At 31.9% G+C, this 21,129-nt stretch overlaps 1 protein-coding gene across 4 annotated transcripts in view; it reads left to right on the top strand.

The window, feature by feature from the left end:
- The window catches only part of LOC118196344 (uncharacterized), a 114,482-nt gene that overhangs the window by 56,949 nt on the left and 36,404 nt on the right, over positions 1-21,129 (top strand). For all 4 annotated transcript variants that reach the window (XM_085827144.1, XM_085827143.1, XM_085827142.1 and 1 more), the window contains 2 exons: positions 7,036-7,137; positions 17,394-17,495. In XM_085827144.1, coding sequence (XP_085683270.1) covers positions 7,036-7,137; positions 17,394-17,495 — 204 coding nt within the window. The remainder of the gene's footprint in view (positions 1-7,035; positions 7,138-17,393; positions 17,496-21,129) is intronic.

Raw genomic sequence — 21,129 nt, 5'->3', positions numbered from 1 at the left:
AGCCTGTGCTCCCGTTAAAGAGCAACTAGGGATTAGGGCACCCAATCGCTAAATCTTGATGAGGACGAATTATTGTCCACCACGTTTTAGTTCCGGCGCTACTGTGGAGACATAGAAAAATGTGCAGCCACCTCGCCAGGACTTGAACCAGGACCTCTCGAATACGTGCGGAGTGTACTACCCTTACACCACAAAGGCATGCGGAAAGGGGGCAGAAAATACCTTATAAGTTATTAAGGTGTTTGCATAGCCATGCCTAAAAGGTTCCTCCAGGATGTTTCGTTTCCGCTTTTACAATAAATTTCTCTAAACCAAACATGTTTAATTTTAAAGATTTTATTGCATTCTTTGTAGTTGCATATTCTGTGCCCATATAGCTTCGGAACAGTATTTTCACATACTTGTATGTGTATATGCTCAGTGATACATAATTTCCTTAAACAGTTATAATCAATAGATTTTTAATCAACCTTTATATCATTAGCACCAGTTTCAGAATTACTTCCTTAATAATGAACACCAATACAAATTTGCTATTTTTATAAATACACGGTGTACGGCACAATTAAAATAACTGATTATATGCATTTCTAAATTTTTAAAATAAGTATTTAATCCTTAATATAATTAATTAGGTTTAAATAATACACATAACTTAAACTAACGTGAAAGTATGGCAAATTTGTAACACCTATCAAAGTGGTGGTAACCCAAACTATTTGAAAACACTTAATTTAACTTCCACTTCCAAAATAAATAAGAGCAAGCATGATATGCATTATTTTGAATGTATCTTTCTCTCAAGTCGTAGAAATAGATAAAAAGGAATACGATTTATCAAGAAGCTGATAAAAACACAATACAAATCAAGAATATTACGCATTTCTCCTGCAGTTGCACACATAATTTAAAAGGGAAGGGCACCAAACGATTCTCTGTATATGCACTCACGGTTACAAATCGTTTGAGAACCGTACTGCGGAATTTAAAAATTGTAATGGCTCGTAATGTTTTCAAAATATTCATTTGTACGCTTCTTTTCATTGGCATTATCGTAAAAGAAAGCAACTCAGACGCAAGATCACTAAGTGAGAAAGTATTTAACATCTTCAAGAGGAATGAGAACTTACCTCAAGATTCGGAATATCTAGGGGCGAATTCAACTGAAATCAAAGAACCTGATGGTAGGTTAATATTTACTAATAATTTTTAATTGAGAAAAATTCTCTTTCAGTATTAACTTTTCTGCATTATTTTTTGAATATTCTTCCTCCTATAGCTAAACTTGTAAAAACACTGAACTCAGCTAGCTTGACTCTGATTTTAAACACGTCTAAATAGTTCGATATAAGGAGTATTTTTGTTTCGGCCACTAGAGTCGTCTGCCTGTCTGTGAGATATTATTTCGCAATGCGCAGATCGTATGCGCAGCTCGCATTTTGTTTTTGCATTCTTGAAAACGCTAATTGTAACTCCCTCGCTTTACTTTTTGCTGTGTTGTGTTGTTCTAAAGCTGAAATCGCTAAAATAAAAGATTAAACTACAGTCCACTTGCAAAGATGTATTCTTATGTTTATTAATTTAAATTTAAGATACCGCTGCGCTACAGTTTTCGTGTTTTTCCATGTGAAAGAAAATATCAAGCAGATTGTGTTAAAATGTGCCTCATGAAGCCATCGCTTGTCTCAGACATATAACTCTAGTTAGCTTCATTAGAACCAAATGAATGATTTCCAGTTCTTGATACTTAGGAAACTTGAAAGTTTAAACTTTTTTAGACTAAAACACTTTAAAAATTATAAATAGCACCTTATTATATTAGCTTAGTTTATTTATCGTACAAAGCACAATAGGGTATTTATTTATAGGAAGTTCTTTCATTCTTTCAGAGGAAATGACCCATGTTATATTTTATATTGTGAAACAGCTTTGTGTAATTAGTCCTTTGAATAACAAAACCAAAAAGGAGGAGAAAACTGCTAGCGTTTTGCGACTTTAAGCATACCTTATTAATGTAAAGTTCAATATATATAAATATTATTATTTTATTATATAGTATTATATTATATATATATGTGTGTATATATTATCATGCAATATTTCTCATAAGAAAATAACAGAAAATTTTAGAGAAGCAGGATAATTATTTATTATGTCTTCCCTTTGTATATTTGATATAATAATAAGCTTCATGACTGTAGATTTCAATTTGCAGGAAAACGTATTACTGCAATAGCTCCTTTATATGCGTTGTTTTCCTTTCATTTTTTGCTAAAATTGTTTAAAAAATGGGACTAATTTCTTCGTTTTTACTGAACTGAAGTAATGAACTTGAAACTACTAGGCAAGAAATATTTCTACGGAATAAGCGGAACATAACAAACCTGCGGAAAATTTTCGTACCAGGGTTAAATTAAGGCAATTTTAAAAGTAACATTCAATTCCAGTTTTGTTAGAGTGTTCATTCTCACAGAAAAGTTTATATGTAACCAAATAAATGATTCGGACTTATTAACTCAATTCCAGGTATGACGTTTTTATATCTTCCTATGAAGGGATGTATTTAAGCGACACTTACTGTCTAGATGTGTATTTAGATTAGCGTTTGTCTGCATATCTTTCTTTTCATAACCACCAAGCATGAGCACATTCAAAAATCCTACAACAAGAACTGCTGGAGAACATATGACGATGTTCTAGAAAAACATTCAATATCACGCTAATGCATTATAGATCTACGCCGCAAAACATCGTGTTTTATGCTGGTATTAATGGCACTATCCTGTCAGATAAAGAATGTTTAATCATCTACCAGAGCCTAGAAACACAGTACAATAGCACGTCAAATAACGGCTTTTCTATGATTCATATGTAATATGTTTCAGGTGCGTAATGCTTGAAGGTCATCTGTGCAAGTTTAAGTGAAGAAGATGGAATTTCATCTTTACGTAAAGCAAGAAAAGGACAAATAATAAATAATACGTAAAGCAAGAAAAGGACAAATAATAAATAATACGTAAAGCAAGAAAAGGAGAAATAATAAATATTTATAAGCAAACCTACTAACTCTCAATCTATAGTCGGAACAGAGGAATTAAAAAAAAAAAGCGCTGGAAAATACGGTATTTGATTTTAATATTTCATAACGAAGAAAAGAAATATAAATTGGAAACAAAAATAAATTATATATATATAGCATAAAACATTCAAATGCAAAAAGCAAACCCAAGAGAAAAATGAGTAAATAAATAAATAACAATCCGGGAAATGTAAATAATATATTTCATGTTAGCAGATTTAGGTTTTTCTCTTAGTTTTTCACTCGTATGGAGTGTGAAGGGATGATTGGGATAAGTTAATTTCTACAACTGAACGGCAGTATACTCTTCAAATATTGGCAATTAAGTTCCTTTTTGTGTAGGTTTTGTTTACTAGTCAGATACAAAATATTTTACTACAATAATCATTACTATGGTATACTACTCCCTTTATTATGTCTTTCCATTCAAAGAAAATAGCATATCATTTTCCAGTACATATCTTTCAACTGTTTTATCAGAATTATTAAAAACGAATGGTACTGAACATATTCACAGTAAATCAAGTATATGATTTTTAATCATTTTAAATAATTTTTACAAGTATACTTAAATTATTAATGTAAATAAACTTTCTTAAACACGAACAGGATATACACCAAGTGACACAAATCCTGACCAAATAAAAGCAGTCAAACCACTCAAAGGATTATAAAATGTTAACATAAGATTAATATATAATTATAGGGCTATTAAGTTCTTTTGTGAATAAAATAACTTTTAGAAAACAATTAAAGATTTTCTTTTATGCAAACATTAAACTCGTTGGTATACTTTACTTTCAGGAAAATTACATCTCAAGGTTCTAAGCATAATCATTTTCATTTCATTTTTAAAAATAAAAAGAAATATACGGTAAAAATATTTTACTCCTCTGAAAATATTTATATATCCCTATATCCCTAATAAGCATGTGCGTTACATTTGTAGGCTTTATTTGTAGCCTCAAAATTTTAAAAAAAAAAAAAAAAATACAAACTTTAAGTAAAGTTTATATTATTATTATTTATATAAATATATTATTATATTACAATCAATATATTACTTTTGTGGTTTATAAAACTATTATGCGTTTCAAAAGCAAATAGTTCAGTTTAGCTTGGTATGAGACACTGCGCCCCCTGTGAAAAATGAGGACGCCAACGCGAGCGAAATGCAAAAGTAAAAAATCTGAAGTGTGCACCACATGACTTCCTTGTACGGAATATTAACTTATACGCAATTTCTTCTTGCATTTTATTTAAACTTATTTGATTGAATTAAATCTACTTCGTCGATAGCGCATAAACCACAACAGAATAAATGCACTCTTTAAAATTCACTATACTCGTTTACCATAGCGACACTCTGGCCCTAGGTTCACTTAACAGAGTTATATTTCGTTTATATTATAACTCAGAATTCACAAAATTTATATCATTTAAAGAATTATCTAATCGTTGCCCATGTTCTATTCAAATACTATAATAAAGCCAGAACGATGTATGAAAGAAATTAAGCAAACAAAACAAAAAAGAAACAGTTTTTCACAGACGATTCAGTATTTCTCATTCAATTTTTTCAGTTCTCACTTCGCGACAAGGCCAAAATACATAAAAACTCAAAAGATGTATATTAAATATTACGAAGCAATTCTTAAACACTTATTTCCTCAAAAAAATTCTAGAAAAGACTATGTATGATTTAATTCGCAGTAATAAATGAAGGCGTTATTTTTGTTGTTGCGAAGCTTAATAATAATAATAATAATAAATAATAATAGATTTGCAACAAATCTACTATTCTGCTGTTTCAAATGTAAACATACATGTTCGCCTTATTATTTAAAAAATTAGGCTAAACCGCACTTAAACAGCTTTTAAATTGTTGATAATTCTACAAATATTGCTTGCAGATTTCCTAAAGCATAAAAACTTTAACCGGAAGATACGAACAACATAATTCAATCATTTTTAAAGGAAAAAATGCACAATATACAAACATATAAGAATAAAGAAACTGAGATCACTGAGCCAGGTAACAAAGTGGATATATATATATAAATATATTTATACACGTTTGGTGCGGCCGATTGCAACCAAGATACGCGGTGCACATCTACATGTTATAGCAGTCTACTCGTTTTTGAGTTATGAGAGATACATACGTACGTACGTTAAGACACCAGAAAAATTCTCTTCAGAATTCATTTTAAAGCAGTTTTATAATTTTTTTTGGAGGAAAAGAGTCTTCTACTCTTTCCTTACGTACAGATGTCACGCAAAAACATTGTTAAATTGCATTAGATAGCGGTCAAAATGGATATTTTCGATGAAATACGCAACTGAAACTTTTCCTGATTACAATACTTCCTTTTTACTGCGTACAAGGAAGTAAAAAAGGTAAGAATCGACCAGCGAAACGATTACGATTATCATATTGTAATTGAAAATAGATCACGTGCGGAACGGTTTAAAAAAAAGCAAAATCTTTAGAAAAGTTTTCTAAGTTACGTGAACGATATAGTTTTATTGGATTACACTCAATAAAAACGTTTAAAAAGCAATAGTTTATTCGAGGGCTGACGCCGTATAATAAAAGAAAAGAACCCACAATTATCGGTCACGACACTTGGGTTTAGTTCTTAACAGGGTTTAAACGGAAAATCAGGATCAGATAATTAGGTAACCAGAAAAAGTTAATTCTAACATGAGTAAATGGGTAGCTGACTCAACGAAACTGATCGAATGTCAGTTCGTGTTTGCTTTGCTATTACTATTCTTATATAAGTTGGCATAAACTTGAAAAGTTTGCACTTTTACAGAAAATGTTTAAAACGGTTTTGGTGAGCTAACAACGTCTGGTTGCTTATCAACTAAGCCCAACTTGCTCTCCTTATGACCAAAAAATCCTCATATAAACGGAGCTTAAAAAAATTCCTGTAACAGAGGCCTTTTACGATAAATGTATAGTTTTAATAGAAAGTAATTCCGGCCAACTGACAGAAGTGATTAATATAGTTATACTTAAACTAATTGAACTTGAAGTTCTAGATGAATGTTATCATGCATCAATAAGAAGAAATATCATTCTCTGTTTTAGGGCCCACCAGCGGCCGAGCGGTAAAGTCGCTGAACACTGGTAGTTCGGTCCGAGGTTCGAATCCCGCGAACGGGCTGGCTGCATGGGCGTTTTCGTGGTTTTCCCCATGTGTAACGTGTATGCGACCAGTTTCCCTTAGAAAGTCCTCCACGAAGGCATCCCTCCCCTTAGGCAGATAGCCCTCGAGGCTTTGCCATAATTACACACACACATTCTCTGTTTTAAGAATTATGTGTTTCGGATTTAGTTCTTAAATAAACAATCAAAGCATCATTTGTGGCAGATATTTTAGTTGATATTTCATGCATACGTGTTAAGCTGAATGAACATATGTTTCCTAAAAAATTACGCATTTAGTGTCGTCTTTGTAATACCAGAGTATCTCATATTTTGTGAAGCAAAAATCAAGTAGGGAATTTCCAGATGAGCAATATTACGCCCCAAACTATTAATAATGCCTCTTAGCAAATCTATCTTTGAAAGTAAATAAAAAACTGAAACAAAACAAAGCACAGAAGATTTGATGAAAAATCAATTAAAATGAGAATTATTGTTTCTTCAGATATGAGAAAAAATATGTAACATTCTATAAAAAATTCATTTTCTTTGTGTAGGTAAGTATAAATTATTGGTATTCAGATATATTTAAATACAGAGCATTAGAAAAAGTTTGGTGTGATCGATTTTTATTTCATAAAACCTTTTCTGTTGAAATTTAAGATTGTGAGATATTTTATTTTGCTGACTTAATATTTATGCTTCAAAGCTAATAAGATTTATCTTTCATGATAAGAAAAGATTATGCATTCTTCTTTAATCAATACCATTTTTAAATAAATGCTATTTTATTTTACAGAATGTGTCTGCGAGAGAGGAGAATGTACTGTAAATGAGTATGGGGATACAGTTTGTCAGTGCCCTCCTGGGTATGGAAATTATACGCAATCAGAATGTGTAGGTAAGTACAAATTATTCGTATTCAGATATATTTAAATACAGAGCATTAGAAAAAGCATTCAATAATTTGTTTTAATATTTTACTTTTGCTTTTTGCCTCGGAAAATCTTTTATTCTAGAGGCGTCGATAATACTCAGACAGCTAAAACGGAGCATGCAAGCTTAGACTTCAAGTTCCAAAATGGCAATGCTGTATGAACCTTATTTTCTTACTTTTATGTGTCCGTTGAACTAATACATTTGTAAAATGGATTTCTTGGGTAGATTTCCCTATCCCAGTGTAAAAGCCAATAACTTTTCTGACAGCTGGATATTTCAAACTTTTTGTGCTATAGCAATAAGATTTTTGATGCCAATGTAGTCGAAAGCATTCAGCGAATGGTTGCATGATATGACGGATATCTTCGTCACTGTATGATATTATCCATGTATGATATGATGGATATTTTCATCTGTGCTAAGAAGTAGCTTACGCAGTGAAATACTCAAGTTAACTGGTCGACTGAAAAGTGCTGCAGCATAAAGTGCTACTTCATTTAAATAGGAGAGGAGAGCATAACGGGATTTATTTCAAACCGTACTTAATTTAAGGAGATTTATGACATATGGACTGGCGAAATGCAACTATTTCGGGGCAAAGGTAATTACGGTATAACGTTTATCAAAGTGAACGTATGCTCTAAATTCTTTTTTCATTTAAAAAATACAGCTTTTAGATTATATAAAACACATAAAGTGTAAATTTAAAGCTTCATGTTTTTAAAAACCAGTTGTTTGATTTCTCTTACCTTTGACGAATCTTCTGCGATAGTCTTCTACTTTGGTACACTTTTCTTAAAAAATACTGCATCAAACTCCTTCAAATTTTGCATGATGGTTAAAAACATATCATTTAAGAATAATAAGCAGAGTTTTACATTTTACTTAAAAAATATATATATATATATATATATATATTAAAAATAAATTAGTAAAATTTTTTGCAAATCATAGAAAAAATGGTATTACATTTTTAATATATCCAAAACTAATGATCATAAATTTTATATCCTGCTTAATTTCAAAGAAATAGTTAAGATAAACAACTGTGAAAAATTTAAACCTTCTAGGCTGAATAGTTTTCAAGAAAAGTGTACCGAAAGTTAAAAAAAAAAAAAAAAAAAAAAAAAAAAAAAAAAAAAACACTTTTTGAGAAAAAGTGAAAAAAAAAACAATTTAAATACTAATAATTTATAAAAAAAATCATATTAACATTTTACTGCACCATAATCATCTTGAACTGGCATTTCTGCATCTATTTACTTTTGTTTTATTAACTTATGTTTCTTTCTAGCCATTTTAGAAAACTTTTGGTAAGCGAGATTGGCCTCACGAATTTTATCGCAATCTGTTTTCGCAAAATCTTTACCGTATAAAACCCTAGTTATATTCCCAATAATTCCATTATTTATTTCGACTATCTACACCATCATTAAAACATATTACAGTATGTAATAAACCTAATTTTAATGTGGTGACGCTCACAAAAACAGTTTTGGGTATGCGTGTCCAGATGCAATTATTAAAACTTTCATTCGGGTTTTGTGTTGTTGTTGTTCACTTGCCTGACGTATAACAGCACAAGGAGCACCTTTCGTTGGCAGAAGCTTTGAGCACCTTACAGGTGACAGTGCGATTTAGCTCAGTTTCGCCGCTAATTTTGATGGAATGCACCCCAGGAAGACAGGTCCGAAAGTCTCCCACGCTTCTTCTCCTACCATCCACCTCTCGAAAGAACATTCGGCTCACCGGATATTTCGGATGCTTCCATGACGCACTGACACTATACATTTATAAACATCAATGCCTTCTCCGAGATTCGAACGGCGTAGCTAACCACTGTACCGGTTGAGCTGTGTGTTTTGATTTCTTCCATAAATGCGATTTGACAGTAGTTTTTTTTTTTTTTTTTTTTTTTTTTTTTTTTTTTCGGAGAGACTTCTAAAGATTTTTTCTCAGCTAATAAAACAGGTTCTAACAAAGAATGTTTATGAACATACTTTTTACCAGCTTTATTGTTGCCACACCAGACATCTGTCCCTTCTCAACTGGTGGGCTTGCTAATGCTTGTTTACATTTTTAATGAAAGATTTGGGTCTTTATTTCTAAACATGGATAAATTTTTGTAATCGTCTCAGGCTACTTTATTTTTTTAGCTCAAAATTGAAAATTTGAATATTTGAAAATTTTTACGTCATATGTCCCCTTAAAAGGAACAGCGGAAAAATAATGGGCATTAATAAAAGTAATGCTTATGATGAGGTAAAATACTAGTTTGTAGCTAACTGAAAGCAAAGAAACGTATGCCTAACTAAAACATGTAAGACTATGCAATGAGAAACGTGCATTAAGGATTGGTGGGTCACTCGTTCAAACCACTCGTGGTTTGTACATCGTGACCAACGAGGGTAATAATTGGAATCATTTTTTCTTTTTAGTATTATCTTAAAATCTCTTCGATTTTTTTTATAAATTTAATGATTAAAGATATAACATATTCTTGAAGAACAGCATCCTTTCTTGTACATTATTGGCTGTTAATAATCTACCTTAAGATCACATTTCCCGGATGATGGAGCTTGTGTAAATGAGTTTTAAAAAGATAATACCAGGCTGGGTAAGCGTGAGTAAAACTGGGTTACAACATATCAAAAATATTGTTGCTTGAAATCAAGAGTGTAGTGTAATTTTTCTGGCTCTAAACATAGATATTCAATTTCATTTGGGGACCCCACGTAGCTAATCAACAAGGATAATGCCAAACTATTAAAAATGTCATACATTGTGACACATTCATAGATATTTCTTCTGTTCTGTACTTGAAAGTAACTGGTTCAGTTTTTTTAATATGCCATTAACATTTGGATATAAGCTGTCCGGAAATATGAATCTTTCCCAGAAAGTGAAAAATTCTAGAAATACATTCACATTTCAAGAGTGTGTTTAGAAATTGTTAAAATTAGTGTATAAATATTCTTACGAAGTATTAGTCACAAATAAAACTACTAAAAACTGAAAATAAAAACTGAAAAACGAGAAAACCACTTACTGTAATGGCCGCACTTCTGCTATACTGGAAAACGGTTCGGAAACTTGTTTCTCTTTACAGTACAAACGCACACATTCTGTTCCAGTTACATTCCCAGTTAAAAACAACTGGCCTTCAGTCATCACATATTTTCCAACGAACTACATTTTACATCAGTATATATTATAGCTCTTACTATCTAATCTAACGCTTTTTCGTTTTTGTATATAAAAAAAATAACGGAGTTATATTAGTTTTCAATGTGTAGCAATACACATATTAATTCATACTCAAAATATAAATAGAATAATAAATTAGATTTTCTTGTAATACTATATAAATGATATTGGGACTTGTAAGCACACCTTAAGAGAGTGTAAGGCCAGGAATGCCGTTATAAAAGCATCTTGTAAACCTTTTTATAAAAAATAGTGTTATGTCGCGAATTTCAATTATTAATGTGTGTTTCGGGTCATTATTGTTCTGATATTTTTATTTGTATTCATGTGTATTTTAATCTGAAAAAAAAAAGTATTCTTAAGCTCTTAAGGTGTTATTTAACTTGTTGTTCTTGAGTAGGAATTGTAACTAAGGCGGGAGACGGTTGCGGGAGCCATCTGGTTTATGGCCTTTTAACAATGGAGGCAGTAGGGTATGTGTGTCGCCTTTTTTTTAGCTAATGCGTGGGAAACGGAAATTGTCTTCCTGTCGCTTTGTTAAAGTTTGCAGTTTTCTTACTTCAAGACAGTGGGAGGTGTACTAAGTTAGATAATTGGATTCTCGTGGAACTTATTTTCCGCTTGTTAGTTGGGGGGTCGACTTTTTCTCACGTTTTGTGTGCAGATGTTTTTCGGATTTCATTGTCAGATTTTCTAGTGTTTGATTCGTCATAGGTGTGTCATTTTCTCAATTTAGATAACATAAAATTCCGGGAATGGTAAGATTTAATTTTATGATTTTTTGAAAGCCTATGAACTCACAGATGCGGAGAAACTGAGATTTCCTGGGTGCTTACACCAGGCTAGAGTTCATTCTGATTCAGATTTTTGAGCGAAAAGGAAAAGGAAAAGCAGAAAGTTTTGCGGGGCGAGCGACTTGTACAAGCGGGCTGCGGTGATGATTGTAGGGGAGTCTGATTTGAGTGAATTTTGGACAGCCGCGATGTGAAAGAGAAAGAAAGATCGTGGGGCTTTTCGCTCTGCTGCGGGCTTCCTCAGCAAGAGGGACTGGGTACCGTTTTCTTGGCTCTAGAGAATGCATTATTTTTCTGCGGGATGTTTAAAAGTTTTGTGCGAGATGCAAGGAACATTTTCCTGCGAGATGTCTAAAGATATGTGCGCGAGCTGCAAAGAGCATTTTTACTGAGAGCTGATTGAGATGTATAGAGAAAAATCTACCAAGAAAATTTAGCACTGATTATCTCTCTTCGCCTGAATCGCCGGTTAATCTCCAAGAGCCTTTTTCCGAAACATTCAGCATAAAATGTTGCCTCGCCGCTTCGATGATGCACGTGATTGTGCTAAAAACTGGTGTATATTCAGCTACCTGTTATTGAATTGAAATTAAGAGCCTTCTGAATTGGACTATTGGTTCCCACCTAATGGACAGATAAAAGATCCTTCTAAATTGGACTATTGGTTCCCACCTAATGGACAGTTAAAGCGATTCCTGGCTGTTTGAAGAATTATTAGACTGTAATTTCCAAGAAAAATGGGCTTGGCTCATTTCCATGTGGATTGGACACTAAGGATCCTGCTAATCAGGAAAAACTGTTTTAAATCTGCGAGTGAAATTTTTAAGTATATTTTCTCTCTCTCTCTCTCTTTCTTAGTTTTCCCGAATGCAGAACAGTTAATAACGATTTATCTACCTGTATATTGTTATTGCTTATATAAATTAAATATTGAAGTTAGAAAAATTGAGAAGTTATTTATAATTTCAAGTGAATGCCAGTTTTAGGAGGATTAAAATTAGTTTCACCTACTGAATTTTGTGAGCTAGAAAAGCGTTACTTTCTAATTAATGAGAGTCTGTTATTTGGAGAATTAAAATTTTGTTACACCTACTTAATTTGAAAAAAAAAATAATGTTAATCTTAATTAATGTAAGCTGTAATTTAGTGTAGTATTGTGTTATTTTGTCTTAGAAAAATATGTGGTAGGATTACTAATCAGTTATCCATTATTTAATTATATAATATATTCAAAAATTTAATAAATGTGTGTTTAAAATTTAATTGCATTTGTGTATTTATGTTGTGTATATTTTACTGTGGTCTGTCAAGTCCCTCCATTTGTTTGAGCCGGAAGGCTTTTAAGAAACATGGAGTAATTAATTGAATTGAGGTTATTGATTTTTTTTTCCTTTGCATAGGTTACTCACAACGCAAACCTAAAAGTTAAATTGTACTACCACTACCATTTTTCTTTCGGTGACGAATGTTTATAAGAATGTCGGTATGATATGATATACCATATGCTGTATGAATGATGAATATTATTAATTATTTGATTTTGATTTTAGTGAGTTTGTCCGGCACAACAGTCAGTTAAGTTAAATATATATAGGAATAAGGTATTAATACTCCAACGTAAATTTTACTATTTAACAATAGTAAAAGTTATGTATTTATCAAGAAGACAAATACATGTACATCATCATTCAATAAGTTCAAACCCTTATGCATTGATACAAGATTGAATTCTGTGTAATACTAAATTACTTTCTTTCTTGTGTAACTTACGAGTAAATAAAAACTGTGTTTACCTAGAACGACATCCACGAAGTTTCTCTTTCTTTGGGCGAATAGTTGTTATCTGTTTTCTTATCATCGGTTCTCGAATCAATATCGATTCCTTGAAGAATACGTAGATGGTTTCAAATTTGGACTATTTACTGAAATTACATAGCAAAATAAGAAAATGTTTTGACTTATTCTTACTTTTGAGTTGTAGAAATTCATAACCATGATGAGGTACAGGCATCATGAACTTTGTGAAATGATCTGCAGTAACGAACACCATGTCTCTTGGTAAAGAGTTTCTAATGATATATTCCTTACCAGAATGGAATTGTGTAGCTTATCCAGATTTTGTGTATTTAGATCCGATAAACAACGCTGCAGTTTTACAAACGCTAAATGAGCATCATAGTTGTTACTCACTTTTTTGCTGGAAGAAGTCAAACAGATCAATGATAGTGCATCATATAAATGGATCTACACCCAAATGAAAGGTTGATAACATAACTTCCGCAAAGTCTGAGATACCTTCATATTTTTATTGAGCCTATATCAACTTGCAGATTTCCTTGATTGTATGATAAGAGACAGTTTGAGGTTTGCTTTACACAAATAGGCCCTTCCATCTGCTTCAATCAGTTTAACATGTGAATTAGGGCTCTAGTTTCGAATCTTTCATTAGAAATTGAAATGTTCCTGAGTCCATATGAATCACAAACTTGTAAATTATGATATAAGAAATAGAACTCGGGGTAAGTATTTTTTATAAACCATCATACCACGCTCTTTATAATGATAGCAGAAGCTTCCAGATTTGAATTCAATATTATTTACAAGAATATGGGTATCTGTTACTTGGAACGATTTGGAAAAATATTGGTTGGCACGATCATTTTTCCTTTCCGGCCTTTCCATGGTCACACTTTAGCCATGTTTCAATGCTTTACTAGAATTCTTGCAAAAGAGGTATGTTTTTGGCGTAGTCAAAAATTTAAGTAAAAAATTGGTAGTTCTTAAACTGTGGTGCACACTCACCTTGGAGTATGCGAGAAGCTATCAATACTGTTCTTTATCCTTTTAAGTTTACGAGTAAAGAAAATAATTTTTGTCGCCATAACAGAATACATAATTCATTCCTATTATTTCTTATTTTCTTCAAAAGAATGATCAATTTTACAGTCAGCGCTCAGCTGGCTCCAGCTACCGTCAGTTCGTAGAGATATGTAATAAAGGCCATTTTTGATTTTAAATAAAGATCTTTAGTTGTAATATCTGAACGGAGTTGTTCATTCCTATAAAATTTGCATTTAATATTCTATTTTTCCTTCCACAAAGAGTTGAGTTTAACTTCTTTTCTTTTTACTTTAAAAGAGCGCATCTTATTGGGACAGTTAGGATGGGTAAATATATAATTACATTAACCTGGATCCTTAAAAGCGTCGAATGCAAAAATAATTCCGAGCCTATGCAATGCAAATGTTATTTGCTTATGACTACTCATCAATAAAAATCACGGTAAGAGTTTAGAAGTATGCTTCTGAATGATGTTATGTGGATATTTTCGTAGGAAGGATTTGTGTAAAAATTTACTCTGTCTCAAAGGAGTCAGAGTAAGTCTGAACGGAGAACCTCTCCGCAATTACACTCATGTCCATAAATTAAGGATAATTCGGAGTCACGCGGAAATCGAACTCTAAAATAAATATATCACCTGTAAAATCACTACACACATCTTCAAGAATCATATGCAAATTTCAGGAAGTAACCGGATGACACCGATGGTACGTCACAATGACGAGAGTGTAAGAGAGTGATATATAAGGAATACAGGCAAAGAAGTAAAATTGTTCGCAGGCGCTTTATAAGCGTTTCAGTGCAATAACCGAATAGTTATGACACAAAGGACGCATTTGGATTATTTTTTACGTGGTAGAATTATCGGCCGTCTGGAATGTGGGCGTACCCAACTGAAAGTAGCATACGAAATTGGAATTGCCCAAAGTGTCATCTCCAGGCTTTAGCAACGATTCCAAGATGATGGTAATGTGAGTAGACGTTACAGCACAGGTCAGAGAGTTACAACGCCGAATGAGGACCGGTATTTGGCAGCTACTGCCAAAAGCGACAGGCGGAGTACAGCCTCAGACCTGTCTCGTCAGCCCTCTTCAGCCAGCTGGTACGACAATTTCAAGGCAGACCGTGTACAGAAGCTTAGGGCAGATTGGTCTATATGCTCGTAGAACTGTCAGATGCGTTTCACTTACTGCAACTCACTGTCGCCAGCGGTTAGCTTGGAATAGAGAGCATGCATTGTGGGCACCGCAACAGTGGACTTGTGTGATGTTTTCCGACGAATCCAGGTTTAGCTTGCAGTCTGATTCTCGCCGGACTTTCATATGGAGAGCCCCAGGTACCCGTTACCACCAAGAAAATATCATTGAACGACACCGTTACGGTGGTGCAGGAGTGCTCGTTTGGAGTGGAATTATTCTGGTTTTCAGAACTGAAGTGCATGTTCAAATTGGAACCATGACAAGCCAAATCTATCGGGACGTCATTCTGGAACAACATGTACGCTTGTTTCTGGGCGCCACGGGCGCACAATTTGTGTTTATGGATGACAACGCCCGTCCTTACCGTACAAACATCGTAAGCGAAAGCCTTCAATCGGAATATATTACCCGTATGGACTGGCCAGCATTCTCACCGGACTTCTTGAATCCAGTAGAACACGTGTGGGACATGCTTGGCCGACGAATTGCAGCCCGTCAACCTTCTCCTACATAACTACCGGAACTTTGGAGAGCATTGCTTTTTGAGTGGCATAATATCCCCCAAGATCAGATCGATAATTTGATACTCAGCATGCCTAGGTGTTGTATGGTCAGCATGCGTAGGTGTTGCATCGTCTGGGAGACACACAATGTATTAACTATCATACAAACCATGTAATATTGGTTTATTGTAAATAGGTTTTTTTTTTTTTTTTTTTTTTTTTTTTTTTTTTTTGCAATTTGCTCCTGGGAGAAAAAATCGCTATTTTTTTTAATAATATCAAACATATAGTATCGTTTTTTGCTCTTTACTTTTTGTTTAATAAATAAGCTTTACAAATAAGTCAAATTTGTTTTGCTTCTAACTCTTCCTTTGCATGATTTTGCATTATTTTTAATTTATGGACATGAGTGTAAATAAAGAATAAAAAAGGTATTTTCGAAAGGTGAAAGCTCGAAAATTCGGTTTGAGAAAAAAAAAAACTTTGATTAATAAAATATTTATTTTTTTTTCTCCCGAAATAAACACTGTGAACATTTCATTTAGAATGTGTTAAGGAATACAAAGAATTGAAAGCTAATTCCGAAAGCCAGCTTTATTTACAGCATACTGCCAAAAACGTCATGCTCAAGCTTTTGGTGCTTAGCAGGATAACATTAAACCGAAATAAATCGCTTTCAATCGCAATTTACAAACATTTCAGTGATACTTCAATTGGCAGCAAACATGACCTGGAAATTCTGCATATTAAAACAGATATCCAGAAAGTTCTATTTACAATTAAACAATCCGCTGAGTTTATCGAACATTATAAATCACACAAACACGATTTCAAATTCATGACAAAATATTGAAATCACAAACTAAAGCCACACTGGATGTCAAAGCAGCGAAAAAAGCCTATGCATTGACAAAAACAGCAGCGATTAATTAATGAAGTTAATTTGTTTATATATCATGAAATCATCGGTATTTAAAAACTTTGACGAAAAAAGAAAGCCTTAATAATCTAAACGTATGAAGGAACAGTGCACTAGAAGGAAGTAGAATGGACTTGAGCGAGACCAGTTCGCGTTCAGAAAACACTTCATGAACCGTTTCATTCATTGAGTTTTAAATTGCTGGATTATTATTTTGGAAAGTTTTGCTTTTGGACGCGGGACCTACGTAAAATTATTTTATAAATATGTCAATTATTTCGCAAACTTTTTGAATTTGTCTCTGCTTTTAATGAAATAACTTCGCAATTTGTTTTTGCACTGCATAGTTCGGTGTATATATTTTATATTTATATGTATGGGTTATATTAATAAAGAGCCCCTGATTACTTTTACTGTTTCTCTAAGACTATTTTTACACTTTATGTCTTTTTCGATTCAGAAACTCCCTGCCTTATTTCTTTACACCAACCCTCTGATGATCGATGCAGCGAAAGATGAGCATTTCATTTTCGGTTTCGCCATATTTTGGCTCCCCTCTGTTTTCTGCAGTTTGCCACTCTGCTTCTCGGATTTTGATTTTAAGCAATGATGTATTCTGAATTGAACTCGTGATGAATATCTAATTTATTTTTGTTGCATTATATATATATATCAATACGTATGTATGCATGCATGTATTTCTCTGCTTACTAGGTAAATAGGCTGATAACTATATTTAGTTTTTTCACTTACAGAATGCAAATGTGGTGAAGGCTCTAACTGTACATTTAATGTTTATGGCGACAAATTCTGCATTTGTAAAGAAGGGTACATACAAGAAAATGGCAGATGTGAAAGTAAGTTATATTGTACGAAATCATTGAATATCCATCGTTAATACATAGGGATAAAAGGCAATACTAATCTAATGATTTATAAAAATGTAAGCCTATAATTATGATGCAGTATGATGATTTGTTGTTTGACTTCTAAATTGTTTTAAAGCCTAAGTTTGTCAGTCAGTGAATGGTAAGAAACTACTGCAAGAGAACTAGTTTTTATTTAGCTGAATTATATGTTATTATTTAAATAAGACAGATAACGAATCACTTGAAACCCAAGATTATATTTTCATTAAACCTAGTCGTTAAACTGGAGATAAGAAAATAAACATATTAATTTATATCTAAGTGAGAAAACTACAGTCTCTCTTTTTTAAGAAATTTCAATAAAGGAAATCATTTTGCGGCTTTTTTTGGCTAAACAAAACAGTAGAAATAATCAGAAATGACTTTATATAATTAAATATTAACTAAAAAAGAAATATGATGACAATTTCATTTTGGAATTTTTATCAGCCCTCGGAGTTATCTAATCTCTATTTCGTTCTTTATTAAGAAGTATATTGTGACCTCTGGACCATAAAGAACATCTACAAAAGCGACAGATAGGATCATTTAACAAACACGTCCTCTAGAAAACGCATAAAAGTTGTCTATAAAAATCATTAAATTTAAGTTGAATTTTACTTAAAATTTTAATTTCAAATTATAATGAATTTCAGATGTCAGTCCTAAAGTTTATTTCATTATGATTGCATTATATTCTCTAAGATTGTTAATGTTGTTTTAATGTTGATTGATACATCATGTTGAATACTGAGAAACTTTGATTCATTCTTTGACAGTATTCAACATGATTTATCAATCAACATTGTGTATAATTGCAACATTTCATATTGTGTATAATTGTGCAACATTGTGTAGAATTGCATTTACAACAAATTTTTACATTTGTGTATAATTGCAACTTGTTTATAAATAGAAAGCTTTTTAGACATTTACATGGAATATTTATAGAGCTCTAGGCATGGAACAACTCGTGAAATGATTAAAACCCTGCTCCTCTACATGTCTCAAAAGTAATTAAATAAAATAAAACATAAATAAACTCGTAATTAAAAAACGTAATAAATAAATAAAATCTCTAAGTAATAATTAATTAAATAAAACATGGAAAAGCTTATTAATAATAAAACATGTAAAAATATTTCTTACAAAACGTTTAAGTTCGAAAAAGTAAGCGAGGTAAGAAAAAGGTAAAATTTCATAAATTTCTTCTGTAAAAATAAAAATTCTTAAAACATCATTAAAATGTGCTACGAAATATAAAAAAAAATTATGTTAAATATATAAGATATATATTATGAAATATAAAGAATTTACATTAACTATATAAGAAATATATTATGAAATATAAAGAATTTATATTAAATATAAAGAAATATAAATAGAAGTATGAAGCCCGGTGATATTAAGAAGTATGAAGCTAAGTGGCTAGCGCGTCGCGCAGCTGCACCACAAGTCTGGGGTTCGATCCCCCCACTGAAGTTTGAGTTCAACGAATGGATTAAGCAGTAGTTTTAAACACCAAAATAATTTAAATAACTTAGAAATTGAAATGCATGATGAATAAATGTAATTAAAATTAAAATTAAAATTACAAAAAGGAAATAAACCATTAAAACAGTAAAAATAAATACATAATCCTTAAACATAAACCGTATAATATTATCTATAGCAAAATCGATTTTATTCATTTTAATGAAATTTAAAGATTATTTTAAATATACCAATTTTCCCAATTAATGACTTCCATATTAAAATATGCTTCAACTACACAAAACACTAATTAGTATTATCAAACCATTTATTGACCAAATTTGCTTCTGCCATGAATCAATCTATTCTTTTTTGAATGCGTTAACACAAGCACATTATTATGCCATGTCTTAATATTATTAAAAACCAAAAACCAACAATATAAGGAATTCATGAAATTTAGCACCATATTCAGAATTAAATATACTCCTAGTAAGAATGTTTGCCTTAAAAAGATTAAACACAGCCTTGATCAATTTAAAACACTACCAAATGCAAATACAGCTGACCAATCAACTGCTTTGAAAAATGGAACACAATGTTTCAGTCGGATTGAAAATAAAATTTGTTAAGCTTAAGGTCAATAATATTAACAGCATCAGTTTTAACTACAAGGAATTTAAGAAAGTACTGAAGAATATAAAACCCATTTTATTATTACCACTATTCACAAATTCAACAACAATTTTTTTATTGTTCGAATTTTATATAAGTCAAATTATATGTGAAATTATAGTATATCTTGTGTAATTCAAAATGAAGTACTTCTAAAATCCTAGATGTACCCCAAAAATACTATTACAGTAGCATGTCTATTTAACATTAAGGTAAATGGCCATCTTTCTAAATTGGCGAGCCAAGCTGACGATGGTTTTGGCGACTTATTTTTGTCCCCAAATCTGGCCAAAAATCGCTAAAAGTAGCCAAACGGTGACCATGTTTTTAATATCTTAGGCTGATATCTATATAATAGTAATTGATACTGTAAATGAATGATTGTAACAGATGCCTATACGTAACTGTCAACGTATCTGGCCCTTGCATGTAACTTTAACCGTATATACCTTCCATAAAATTCCAAGAAATAGAAGATACTACAGATTTCTCAGCAGCAGAGGAATAACTATACACAACAAGAGAAAGGATCATTTTCTCGCTTTTTCGGACTGGAGGTGATTTCGGACTTTTGAGAGATCTCCGAGAGATTGCACTGCATTGTGTGTAATGTTCCTAGTAGTTTGAAGTGGTAACTACTGTCAGTGGGGGGATCGAACCCCAGACTTGTGGTGCAGCTGCGCGACGCGCTAGCCACTTAGCTTCATACTTCTTAATATCACCGGGCTTCATACTTCTATTTATATTTCTTTATATTTAATATAAATTCTTTATATTTCATAATATATTTCTTATATAGTTAATGTAAATTCTTTATATTTCATAATATATATCTTATATATTTAACATAATTTTGTCACGTTTAACCATCGGAATTATGTGCATTCAGTTAATTATGAAGCTGCACGCCTTCAACAGTATTATTCGCAAAAGCATTCTATTTTAATGTTGTTAACAATGAACTTAATAACTGGATTACTCACCAAAACTTTAAATTTCAAGAAAATTCACTTATTAAAATAATTTGGCATTTTAAAAAAGTTTAAATTACCAAATTACCTTTAAACCGCACTATATTAAATTCTCTAATTTGTATGCATTTTTCCAGAATTTCAAAACATTCTAATTAAATTCAGATTTATTGCAAATAGCTATTAATTACAAAAAGGGAATCGATATTAATTTCACCGAAATTCTCAAAAACCAGAAGAAAGGATGCAGAAGAAAATTAATATTGAAACACATAAAAACTGGATTAACAACAATTATCAGAGAGACTTTTAAAATCTAAAGTTAGAAATTTACAATATTAAGTACTACAATTTTAAGGATTACAGCACCTTGCCCCTTAATTTAATTTAAAATTTAGTTCATCTCTATCACCTATTTCTCAGAATTAAAATATTAATTAATTTCTACAAATGTGACACTTATC

This window comes from Stegodyphus dumicola, chromosome 11 (assembly GCF_044657685.1).
Source record: "Stegodyphus dumicola isolate Sdum_Otavi_A_Nest chromosome 11, ASM4465768v1".
NCBI lineage: Eukaryota > Metazoa > Arthropoda > Arachnida > Araneae > Eresidae > Stegodyphus > Stegodyphus dumicola.
The sequence above is the reverse complement of the archived record's forward strand: the minus strand, read 5'-3'. Positions and strand labels throughout refer to the sequence as shown.